The sequence below is a fragment of the Dendrobium catenatum genome, unplaced genomic scaffold (genome assembly GCF_001605985.2).
Source record: "Dendrobium catenatum unplaced genomic scaffold, ASM160598v2 original_scaffold_82629, whole genome shotgun sequence".
Lineage (NCBI taxonomy): Eukaryota > Viridiplantae > Streptophyta > Magnoliopsida > Asparagales > Orchidaceae > Dendrobium > Dendrobium catenatum.
In genome coordinates, this window is record NW_021401073.1 from 1 (window position 1) to 13,304 (window position 13,304).

General features: G+C 39.8%; 1 protein-coding gene across 1 annotated transcript; it reads left to right on the plus strand.

Annotated features, from left to right (window-relative positions):
- The first annotated feature begins 6,300 nt into the window (after positions 1–6,300).
- LOC110115263 lies at positions 6,301–6,789 on the plus strand. Its single transcript, XM_020848456.1, has one exon. The coding sequence runs from the start codon at positions 6,301–6,303 to the stop codon at positions 6,787–6,789; it is 489 nt and encodes a 162-aa protein (XP_020704115.1).
- Positions 6,790–13,304: the final 6,515 nt, after the last annotated feature.

The window sequence follows — 13,304 nt, forward strand, 5'->3', positions numbered from 1 at the left end:
AACTAGCAGAAGCATCTGTTGAAACCTCAAGAACCTAAAATAGAGAAGGATAAAGCAATTCACAAAATCTCATAGTTAGGTTAGGAAGTTTAAAGTAATCCCATAAGCACTAAAAATCTAATGAAGTAACAAATTTCATGTTTAATAAAGAGCAATCTTTATAGGTGTCACCTCAAATATATGAATTAATTAATATATAAGCTAATCTTCAATATTATCAGCATTAACTTAATCTATAACTTATTTATATGACATTTAACCAATTCTCTTTTTTAAGTTTTAACCTTAATAAATAGTTACCAAACCATAAACCTAATTATAGGGATAAGGCCTGGAGACCAATTCAAACCGATTTACTCAATCAAGTCAATATATATATTTAAGCAAACTTTCTAAATAGAAGCACAATTGACCAACACCAATTTTAAAAACAGGAGAAAGTTGGCTCATGCTAGCTTTAGTAACAAGTATAAAATTTTGATCATCCACAAGAAAGTTGATGCAGCATTAGCTTCATAAAGAAGCCCTTGGGATGTTAGAGGTATTCGTGGGTTGGATCAAGTTCTCAATGGCAAAGATCCCATCCACTCATATAAAATTTATCTTCTTTGTGTGATTGGAGCCTAAGGTCAATGCCGCTTTTCTTAATGACCCTTGGTTTGTCAATTCCCATAAACTTTTTGTTAAAAACTATTGTGGCAACTTTAATCTCTTTTCCTCTAGTCACGTCTAGATAAAATTTAATAACTCTACAATTTCTTTTTTCTCCTCAACTTGTGAAAGAGCATATCATTCATGGCATTGTGTAATATGGCACCTCTATTTCTTTTCACATGCTGCTAAGTCTCAAGCAGATAAAACCCAACTCTAGAATTATCTCAAAAATAGTGCTAAAACACTTGGACCCTATATTATTCTAGAGGATTTCAACTGCTACAAATTCCATCATGAAAAGGCTAAAGAAAACATAATCCCAAAAAAATAATTTTTAGGACTTCAACTAAAGGATTTTTTAGGCTAGGTTGACAGATCTTTTCTTTGTTGGTTACTCCTCTTGGTTTAACGATAGGATTGATAATCCTATTAGAATAGAGATGGATAGGGTGATGGTCAAACTTGATTGGCTTGAGCACTTTCCTCTTTCCTTCTACATAGCTATGACTCCCTTATGCTCGAGCCATTCCCCAGTCATCATCCTAATAAAATCTCCAACTATTGCAAATAACAAATTCCAATTCAAAAATTTATGGATCTCACATCATTCCTTTAAGACTATTCTTGCTCAAGCCTGCGATCATTACTTCCATGGAGACTCCGTCTTCATATTTTATCAAAAGCTCAAATGCTTCAGGTAATATCTAAGAATTCGGTGATGGTATTCTGTTACCATATTTCTAACTCTGTTGCTACATTGAAGGAAGATCAATATATAATTCATTTATTATTGATTCCCAGCCTCAAGATCCTCTCCACCATTTTCATGCTAAAGATATCAATGACAGATTGACAGAATATGTCATCTTTAAAACTTACATTCTTTATGGATTATTCTAAGAGCCAAGCCTAAGCGGCTTTCTCACAGTTAAGATGACCTACACTTTTTGTATAGGAAAATTAATGGGAGGAGAAACTTTAACTTCATCTAGGAGCTCTCCACTAACTTTGGGAATTTTTCCCCACAAGCTAACATTGCAAATGCTAATATCTAGAACTTTAAAAATCTAATTAACAAACATTTTACCCAGAAAGAAACTCCTCTACTCTCACTGTGGGTTCTCAAGTTCTTCATTGCATGTTATGCAACCTTTTGGCTCTTTTCTTTAATCAGGAAATTAAGAAGTGGTCTTCTGAATATCTAAATATTTTTCTCCCAATCGTAATGGATGCACCTTTGAATTTTATGCTTCCTCATGGGAATTTGTCGGAAATCAAATTTATTTGGCGGCTAAATACTACTTTAATCTCAATAAGCTACCCAAGAATGTTAAGGCTGCTACTATCCCCTTATTACTGAGATTCCCCATGCCTGTAACATATATAGCTCACCATGTATGTTTTTTTATAAAAGTATCTGAAACTTAGAGATAATAAACATAAAGCAGTTATGACAGACATCATTTCTCAAAGTCAAATTAGTTTACTTCATCGCAAGCAGTCAACAGATAACATTTTTTCTAGAAAATAAAATTCTCCATGAGTTTTCAACCAGTAAAGAAAAACAAATCTTTTGTGCTAAATTTGACATTCGAAAGGTATTTGGCACTAACAGTAAAGAATTCACCTCAAAGGTTTTTCTCAACTTTTCATTGATTGGATCAGTGCATGAATATCTAATGTGCAATAGTTTATCTATATAAATGGTGCTTTGGAAGATTTTTTTCTCCTCTTCTTCTAGGTTAAGGTATGGTTGCCCCTTATGTTTTCTATATTGTTATGGATGGCCCCTCCAATGTCCTTAATAATAAAATTGCTTATGGTGACTATCTTAGGGTTGTTGTTGATCAAATCCCCTTTTCCCACGTGCTGTATGCAGACGGTTCACTAATTTTTGGATATGCCAACCCAGACAATATTGATCCTAGGATTCTTCATGAGTTCAATATGGTTTTTGGCCTTCATATTAATCAATCCAAGAGCTATATTTGCTTCTCTAAAAAGGTTAATAACTCACAAGCTCTTCATAACAGGCTTGGCATTCCTCTATCTCATATGAAACTCAAATATCTAAGCATTCATGCATCATCCATCAAACTTTTGCTCACTAAATTCCAACCCTTCTCACGCAAAGTTTTGTCATTTTGAAATAGTTGGGAAGCTAAAGCTTTGTTATTTCCTGTCAAATTTTAACGATTAAAACTCCCCATCTTGAATACTTTGCCTTAGTGGGCTTGCTTTCTCAGTACTCCCAAAAATTGCACTAAAAACATTAACCGGCATTGTACCAAGTTTCTCTACCATGGCAGTGTCAACAAGAAAAGGCTTCATTTGGTTTCTTGGGAACTTACTTGCAGATCTAAATCTAAAAGGGGTTGTGTATCCCATTCATTTCTACAATTCAACAAGCTCACATGTGATGAGGACATTAGTCAGAGATTTTAACATGTGTATCGTCAACGTAGTCATGGAGCGACAACTACGATTCATAGCCTATATTTTTTATGTATTTTATGTTGCTTTTGAGTTTTCCCATTTTACCCCTATGGGGAGTTGAGTCTATGTTGAAGCCCGAGGGCACTTTCATTTTTTATATTTCTTTCATTTTGGCCTATTTATTGGAGGCCTCTTGCGTTGTAATGAAAGATGATTATTGAGTAAAAATTTCAGATTTTCTTTTTCTCAAGTTGTGAGCTCTTGAGTGGAGAGAACCCTAGGAGAGGGATATGCAATACCCGACAGCCGCCGGTGGATTCCGAGCTCTTGGTTAGTCTTTTGTTTTATCTACCACCACCCTTCATTCTAATTTTTCCCCATATCCGAGCCCTGCCCAAATCCCCCATACCGCCGACTCACCCTCCACCTCCCTTAATCTCCACGTCATCCCCCCCCGTGACCCTTTTCTCCCTCCTAATCAACTCCCAATCACAATTAATTGCTCCCCTAATTCCCTCTCTAATAATTGCCCATCAAAGCCCAAGCCCTATTTGAAATTTGAATTTAATTTCAAAGTGATTCCCTCCAATTTCACTTAACCTGAAATTAATTTCAGGTTATCTAATCCCAACGATTTCTAACTGAAACCTAGTTGTTCCCCCTCTCTTCCTCACGCCATCCCAACCCCTCCCCTCTACCCAAGCCGCCGGCCTCCCTCTCCACCCGCCACCTCCTCTCCCTCTCCTCCCCCACTTGTATTCTCTCCTTTCTCACGGCAAGCATGTATGGCAGATCCGGAAGTTGATCGCGGGCTCATTCTCAATTCTCAAGGGGAGATTGACGTCATTCGATCACCATTCTTTGATCCTGGATTTGGATCCGAAGGCACCATCAAGGAATACGTGGATCATATCCTCCCCCACTTGGCGGAAGTCATCGACGAACAAAAATCTCTTAAAGAGTGGAAGATCATCGGATGACTGCCCATTCCTCCAACTCTGATTCCTTCCCTGACGACTAGTACCCTTGGCATCGCGTGTCTTCTAGTGGCGTCTCTAAGTTTGCTTGCAACATTCTTCCACTAAGCACATCACCTTCAAGAGTGTGAGTGAGGGATCTCAAGGTGAATGATCTAATTATTAAACTGTGAATTTTGTTAACTTGTCATTTGCTTTACTCGTTTATTTGGTGTGGTTATTTTGCAAGTGACCTATTAATCTTAATTGTAATCAATTGCCAGTGCTTAGTATTCTCATGGAATTTCTTAAGATCTAACTTGAAAAAGCATCAGCTTATATTTAACCAAGTAAAGTTCTCATTTTATTAACTTCCTAAAAGCAATTCTTGTTCATCATCATTGTATCACATCATATTTGGTATCAGAGCATGGTAGACAAGCATATCATTTACTAGAAAACATCCTAGAGTCTAGCCAAACATTAGTCTTAAAGTTCGCATGCATATTATCGTCTAAATAATTTTAATTCACTGTTTTTGTTTGCTGTCCATGCATTTCCTGCACATGTTTAGTGAACTTTAGGTCAATTTCCCTAGTGTCGTAGTGCTGTCCACAAGCTGACAACTCTCCTAAGTGCTTAGGTTGCTTACACCATTAGTATAGGCTGCTGTCCAAACTTTTCCTGCACCAAATAGTGGCCTTTAGATGAGTCTAGGCTAGTGTTTAGGTGCTGTCCACACGCTAGAAACCTTCCAAAACACTCAGACAACTTAGGCCATTGTTGTAGCTTGATGTCCCGACCATTCCTACATCATTTAGAGGCGTTAGGAGCATATTATCTTAGTGTCTAGGTGCTGTCCCTTACCCCATTACCTCCCCTAGCGTACCCTAACACCCACCCATGGATCCGGAACACATTCAAGCAACCTTAGACGTAATCGTGGGCCAACTTGGAATGGTTACTCAGCAAATTAGGAACACCCAGACTGACTTAGCCGACTTTAGACGTCAGACAGGGGAGAGACTTGATAACATCGAGCATATAGGAAATCCAGCGATCTACACCCCCTCTAGACCCCATTCTCCTTACGGTGATGATACCTGAACTGAATATGGACCTCCTAGAAACCACTACCGTCCCAATAATCGACCCAATCAGGAACCTTTAGGATGCGACACTCCTTGGAGAGATAATGATACCAAACTGCTTAAAAATATTTATATATATGCCCCATCTTTGGACAGTACGTTAGACCTTCAGGTCTTCCTAGATTGGCTCAAGGGAATGGCCAGTTATTTTAAATGGTATAATATTTTAGAGGAATGAAAAGTTAGGTTCGTCGAGATGAAGCTAAAGGGTAGAGCTAATCAGTACTGGACGAACCTTGAACATATGCACGAGACCCGAGGAGAATACCCTGTTATTCACTGGGGGACGATGAAACAAGAGTTAAAATGAAAATATCTCCCTCCTTCCTACTATCCTAGACTTTTGGATCGTTGGAATAAATTGACCCAGGGAAGCAAACCCGTCGAGTACATTTCGGCCTTTGATGATTTCATGATTCGTTGTAGTGGGGAAGAGACCATGACTCATGCCCAACTTCTTTCGATGTTTAGATCCGGATTAAGAAAAGATCTTCGGAATGAGCTTTTTGCCAAAGGAGTGAACACTTTGGAAGCCGCTTGTAGTCTTGTGTTAGATTTAGAAGAATCTAGGAGCCACACCCCTTCTAGGAACCAAGACCCTCATTCTAACCCTTTCAAATCCTCCTCTAGTCAACGTTATAGCAAACTCACTGGACCCACGACTAGTCGACCTACCCCTGGCCAAGCCCAATCTCGTCCTGACTATAAAGGTAAAACGCCAAAACGGGAAACACCCAAGACCCCTGCGGGTACTAAATGTTTTCGATGCCATGGGTACAGGCACATTGCCTCTCAATGTTCCAGCCTGTTTAAAGTCACCATTATTGAGGAAGTCACCGAAGAAGAGGATGAAACGGACCCCGAACTAGTTCATCACATTGACGATGATGATGAATTTTTCTGTGAAGACGATACTGCTGTGATCAACTGTCTCAAAAAAATGGACCACTTAGACCTACAAGTTGTTAGGTGTGCTCTTTCACAACCTAAGTTGAGCGACAACTGACGAAGAACATCAATCTTCTACACCTTCACCAAGATAGGTGACAAGAACTGCAAGGTCATCATTGAGTGGGAGTTGTATTAATGTTGTGTCATCCTCTATGATTTCTAAACTTCACTTGAGAGCCACGCCGCACCCAAATCCCTATAAGGTCGCTTGGATCAACCTGACCTCCTTAGAAGCGAAAGATAGGAGTCTCATTCCTATTGAGTTTGTGGGATACAAAGAGAAGATATGGTGTGATGTGTTAACTATGGATATTGGCCAAATCATCCTCGGTCGCCCCTGGTTATTCGATAACGACGTGCACATTTATGGGAGATCAAACGCCTACGTGTTTGAGCACAAGGGCAAGAATATTAAGCTCTTACCCACGCAACCCAAGACTGTCAAGGAAGAGGTAAAACCCAACCCCCTCAAACCTAGTACGAGCCTAAACCTGTTAACCGCCAAGGACCTGGATATAGAATTAGAGTCAGGATCACCTCTATACGCCTTGGTGGCGCGAGAAGTAAGTACAGACTTGGAGGAACCTATCCCTGAAGAAGTTAAGCCTCTCCTTGAAACCTACTCTGACGTCTTCCCATAAGATTTGCCCAACCAACTTCCACCATTAAGGGACATCCAACAGGTCATTGACTTGGTACCCGGGGCTTCCTTGCCCAACCTGCCCCATTATCGCATGAACTCTACTGAGCATGCTGAGCTTAAGAAACAAGTGGATGAGTTGTTACAACGCGGTTTTATTAAGGAGAGCCTTAGTCCGTGTGTTGTCCCCGCCCTTCTAACCCCTAAGAAGGATGGGTTGTGGCGAATGTGCGTTGATAAACAAAGAATATCAACAAAATCACAGTTAAGTATGACTGGGGCCACCTTATTTTCCAAGATTGACCTTAAGAGTGGATACCACCAAATACGAATCCACCCGGGAGATGAATGGAAAACTGCTTTTAAGACCAAGGATGGATTATACGGATGGACGGTTATACCTTTCGGCCTAAACAATGCATCGAGCACCTTTATGAGAGTTATGACCCAAGTCCTCAGGCCCTTCTTAGGAAAGTTTGTAGTTGTTTACTTCGATGATATACTGATCAACAGTAGTTCGGTGGATCAACACCTTGATCATCTAAGACAAGTCTGTGAAATTCTGAGAAAAGAGCAATTATATGCAAACCCAAAAAAATGTATATTCCTCACAGATTGTGTCACTTTTCTCGGATTTACCATATCATCTCAAGGAATATCAGCTGACCCCGAGAAAGTTCGAGCGATTAACGAGTGGCCTGAACCGAAAAATATCAGAGATGTTCTGAGTTTTCATGGATTGGCCACCTTTTATCGGAGGTTAATAAGGAATTTCAGCATGATCGTGGCGCCCATAACAAACTGCTTAAAGAAGGGAGAATTCCATTGGACCTTATCTGCCACTAAAGCATTCGAGGAAATCAAAAAGCGAATGGTCGAGGCCCCAATTATGCGTCTTCCTAACTTTTCTAAAGTCTTCGAAGTAACCTATGATGCATTTGGTATTGGTATAGGAGGAGTTTTTTCGCAAGAGGGACACCCTGTTGCTTTCTTTAGTGAGAAGTTGAATGCTCGTCAGACATAAGAAACTCAATGCTCGTCATTGTCGTTGGGTTGAATTCCTGCAAGAATATACCTACACAATCAGACATAAAGCAGGATCTGAAAACAAAGCAGCAGACGTTTTAAGCCGTCAGATGATGGTTACTCGCGAGATGATGACTGAAGTTACTGAATTTGAGCGCATTAAAGAAGATTATAAGGATTGCCCTAATTTTAAAGAAACATATTCACTCCTGATAACTGGACAAGAGCGGATCCTAGATGACTTCCTAGTGGAAGACGGATATCTATTTAAATCACAAAAACTCTATATCCCCAGTACTTCACTTCATGAATTTCTTATTTGGGAATTACATGCTGGTGGTTTAGCTAGGCACTTCAGTCAAACTAAGACAATTGTGGTTGTTGAAAATTGATTCTATTGGCCGAGACCTAAACGGGACGTTAACAGATTAGTGAAACAGTGTCACACCTGTTAGTTGGCCAAACAAAAAAAATAAAACACCGACCTATATACACCACTCCCTATACCCAACTGTCCCTGGCAAGACGTGAGTATGGACTTCGTCCTAGGATTACCCAAGACCATTAGGAAACATGATTCTGCCTGTGTGGTGGTCAACCGCTTTTCAAAAATGGCACACTTCATACCTTGCTCTAAAACATTTGAAGCCTCTCGTATTGCGAAACTTTATTTCGATGAGGTAGTTAGACTTCACGGTCTTCCCAAAACCATAGTTTCGAATAGAGACGTTAAGTTCACCTGTTACTTTTAGAAGACTCTATGGCACAAGATGGGTATCAAACTCCAATTTTCCACTGTCTTTCACCCACAAACTGATGGGCAAACTAAAGCCATAAATAGGAGCTTAGGCAACCTTCTAAGGACCTTGGTAGGCAAAAACAATCGAGATTGGGATTCCAATTTGTCTATAGCTGAGTTCGCCTACAACAACTCTGTGAATCGAACCACGGGTCTAAGTCCAGCTGAAATTGTGTACGGATACGAACCCAGACAACCTATAGATTTGATCCCTATGAGTCATAGGTATAGAACATTTGAGTCTGCATCTGCATTTGCATCGCATTTACAAGAATTGTATAAGAAAATTAATAAAATGATTGAACAAAACAATGCTAATTATAAGCGTAATGCGGATCTCAAGAAACGATTTAAAGAATTTGAAGTGGGTGACTTTGTAATGGTTCGGATTCGTCCGGAGCGGTTCCCACAAGGGGTCGTTAAGAAATTACATACGAGAAGAGCGGGACCTTTTAAAATAACATCCAAAATAAATAATAATGCATATGTGCTAGACCTTCCTGAGGGTTTTAACATTAATCCTTGTTGGCTCAAGAAAAATGGCACGAGTGCGCGAATCCCGCTTTGCAGTCGTAGGATTCGATTTCTCTTAAGTCAGATTGAAATTAACCAAATTTCCCCTGAGGGTTAGTGTCAGGTTTAAAGATCTTGGGGTTCTTACTTCTATGAGCGCAAGCCTCATAGTTAATTACCCCTCTCTTACTATGTAAGAGAGAATCTTCGATTAATGGTATGAAATGATATTTTTAGATAAATTTTAGTCTCAAATATGGGAGGAATATGGAGATAAAACCGATCAATTGATCCATGGTTCCGTCGTTCCCGGTGTAAACCATAAGAATTCACGGTCTCCAAAAAAAAAAAAAAGAAAAAAAAAAAAAAAAAAAACAAACTAAAAATTTCTCCTCACCTTTTTATGCTTTGCAAATTGTTGTGTGTCTAGGAATCTGATTAGCATTCCTGGTTGCCGTCGGATCCGAATAGACTGACAGTGGTTTGTTGGATTTTAATTTAGTTTTATTAATTTTGTTGGGCTTACTACTATCCTTAGAAGTTGCCCGGTGTAATTTGTTTAAGTTTGGGCTTTACGGCTTCCAATTAGGAGTTTGCCATAGAGATTTGTTTGTTTGGGGCTCACGGCTCCATATTAGGAGTTGCCCGAGAATTTGGTGGAGTAGTCTTTATGGCTCTCTTAGAAGTTGCTAACAGTGGGTCTACGACTTAGCCTGTAAGCTAGCCGGCCCGAGTTGTGGGTCCCTTAAACCATAGTCCTTTAGACTAGATGCCCAAGAATTTAATTTATTTGGTAGGACTTATGGCATTCCTCTTAGGAAGTACCTGAAAAGCGGTGTCTTAAAAAGCGTATTTAGACTAAGATGCACAAGGTTTAAATTTTGATTGTTGGGAGGGATTTAGGATCCATTGCTTTTATTTTATCTCATTATTTATTTTAAAATGTCGGGGCTTACGATCATTACATAGTACATTGCCCATGTGGTCTCTATCACTAATCCTATGAGACTAGCGTATGGCCCAAGTGGAGGTGCTTTATAGTTTTGTCCTCGTCTTTTCAACCCTTTAACCATCTCCTTCCATACATGCGCGTGACTCATATACTAGCTTCTACTAAGATATGCGCCTGTGGGCTTTTCATACATTGTGCGTTTTAGGTATTTAGGTCATACTTTCTACTCTCAAACTTCCTTACAACCGCTTACTCGTGTGTCCCTACGAAATCTGCCGTAGTTCCGTCGCTACAACCGCCGGGTTAGCGTCACTTCTCTGCTCTCCTATGCACCACGAGGCTGCCTAACAATTTCCGCTTGAATTTGATTGTTTGTTTCGCTTTGGATTGACTTTTTGCACATCCTCTGCTCGTCACATCTTTGTACTACCTTTTCGGAATTGAACTACTAATGTCATGTTTTATTTGTTTTGATTTGTGCTTGTAGTCTTTTTCCCTTACTACAAAGTAGTTCCATTTTTTTCTACCCATCTTTTCAGCACTGTTACTACTATCTTGCTTTTTTCGACTTGCTTTCTGTGATTTCAGTACTTATCTCGCCTCTTGCCTGCAGTAGTTGGATTATAATTAATTTATTTATGATGCACTGACTATCAATTTGTCTGTTTTGTAGGCTGTTTTCTTGTCAACTAGTGGGTTGCTAGTAATGTTGCTTGCAGGTTGCAGGGATTTAGGTTCACAAACGTAGTTGTAGGGAGTCTTCTACAGGGGATGCCCTTAAAGTAGTATGTAAGAATTGAACTCGTTTTCGAGTTGTTGAGAGTTTTGTATTAGTTTTCCGTATAGATTAGAGCTCATCGCGTTGTGAGATCTAGTTCGAGGATTGTATTGAGAGGTTTGTATAATGTATTAATGAAACATTTTTTTTTAATTAAATTAATTAATCAACGAAATCAATTTTAAAAATTCACCTGCCTTCCAAGCTTTTTAAATAATCACAAATTTAAAACTCTCTCATAATTAGCTTTTTTTTTAAATGGCTCTCGTATTTTTGAACCTTGATTTTATAAATGACTTCTATATTTTTCTTTAGAAAAATCAATCAATTATTTTCGATTAATTCTAATTAAAAAATAATTATTAATCAATTTTTTTTTATTAATCAAAATATCAATTTATTGCTCCAAATTGTTCAAAAAAGCTTCAATAATTTTTCTTGAAATTTTCGGCAACCTCCGCGTCACCTCCCCACCGAGGGAGAAATCGGAACGCATTTGCCGATTATTTCTTCCCGTCGGGACTTAAGGTCGAAAACGACACGAGGCCTGAATTAAAACCATTCTCGGTCGATCTAAAGATCGAGATACGAGGTCTTCAATTTGGAATTTCTTCCCCGACCGGATTTGAATCGACGGTACGAGTCTGTATTTAAAACATCTCGCCGGATCTAATCGACGACACGAGGTCTTCATTTGAAACCATCCCGGTCGGATACCTAAGGTACGACGACCGGGGTTTCGACACCTGTTTTGAAATCCTCTTCTTTTGTTTTATAAAACATATAATTTTTTAATATAATATCATTTAATATTTTATAACAATATATTATAATATAATATATAATAATTATATTATTATTTATTACATATAATATAAGAGAGGGAGAGGGATCGGGTAGAGCCCGATCAGGCTAGGCCGGCCATGCACGAGAAAGGAAGGAGGGGGTTCGACCGGGCAGAGGCTTGCGAGCAGGGGAAGGAGTCGAAGGAGCTATCGATGCAATCTTTATCTCCTGCAAAGCAATGAAGCCGAATGATAACAAAGAAGCGACTATGCAATCCCTATACCTCCCGTGGAATGACAGGATCGGGTAGCGAGTCGGAGAGGCGAAGTCGAACGACGACGGGATCGGCAGTATCAGAGGTGGGTCGAGCGTGGGAGGCGAAGACGGGCAGAGGTTGGGTCGTCGGGCTCAGTGGCGTCGGATGCGGGTGAAGTTGAACGGCAACGAACGAGTCGAAGGATCGGCTCGTGCGATCCTTCCCCTCACGCGAACTGAAGCCGACAGCAAAAACGAAAAGGGAAGATGAAAGGTGAACCCTAGACTCCTGCGAGGCAACGAAGTCGAACAGGAACGAGAGCTCGAGCGTAAGCCTTTTTTTTTTTCTATTCCTCCCTTTTATCGTGAAGTAACCGACTATTGTGCGAAGAGATACGTCGTTTTGGCGAGATGGGGCCGGCGTGGAGGTATGTCGGTTGCTTTGATTTTTTTTTTATCCTAATTTTTTTTATACAGTCAACAATCCTATGTTTAACATCGAAGATCTTGTAGCCTTTGAGGCTCCAGAGTTTAACCCCACTAATCCAATAAATACTGAGTCTTGTGTGACCCTACATGGTGATAACCCCAGCCTACCTCCACTCCCAAACATTCCCACTTTACCCATTGCGGACAAGATTGAGGCAATACTTAGATATAAAATTATCTCCACTAAAGACGGTGGTCATCAAAGGTATCTAGTTCAATGGGCAGGGAAACTGGAGATGGAGAACACATGGATCGACCGAGATGAGCTGCAGAGTTTGGACCCAGATCTACTGGAGTGGTACAAGAGTTCTAGAGATGCTTACTCAACAGGGTCGAGCTTTCTACAACCTGGGGAGAATGATGAGGACATCAGTCAGAGATTTCGACATATGTATCATCAACGTAGTCGTGGAGCGACGGCTATGATTCAGAGCCTATATTTTTTATGTATTTTTTGTTTTATGTTTTATGTTTTATGTTGCTTTTGAGTTTTCCCATTTTACCCCGATGGGGAGTTGAGTCTATGTTGTAGCCCAAGGGCACTTTTGTTTTTATGTTTCTTTCATTTGAGCCTATTTATAAGAGACCTCTTGCATTGTAATAGAGGATGATTATTGAGTAAAAATTTCAGATTTTCTTTTTCTCAAGTTGTGAGCTCTTGAGTGGAGAGAACCCTAGGAGAGGGATATGCAATACCCGACAGTCGCCGGTGGATTCCAAGCTCTCGGTTAGTCTTTTGTTTTATCTACCACCACCCTTCCTTCTAATTTTTCCCCATATCCGAACCCTTCCCAAATCCCCCATACCGCCGTGATGTAGAACGAGAAGAGGAGGCTTTGCTATGGAGAAGTCTGGACAAAGTATCTGTGAGTTGGAACAAAGTAAAGTAAACAGTTTTTTTTTTTTTTTTTTTTTTTT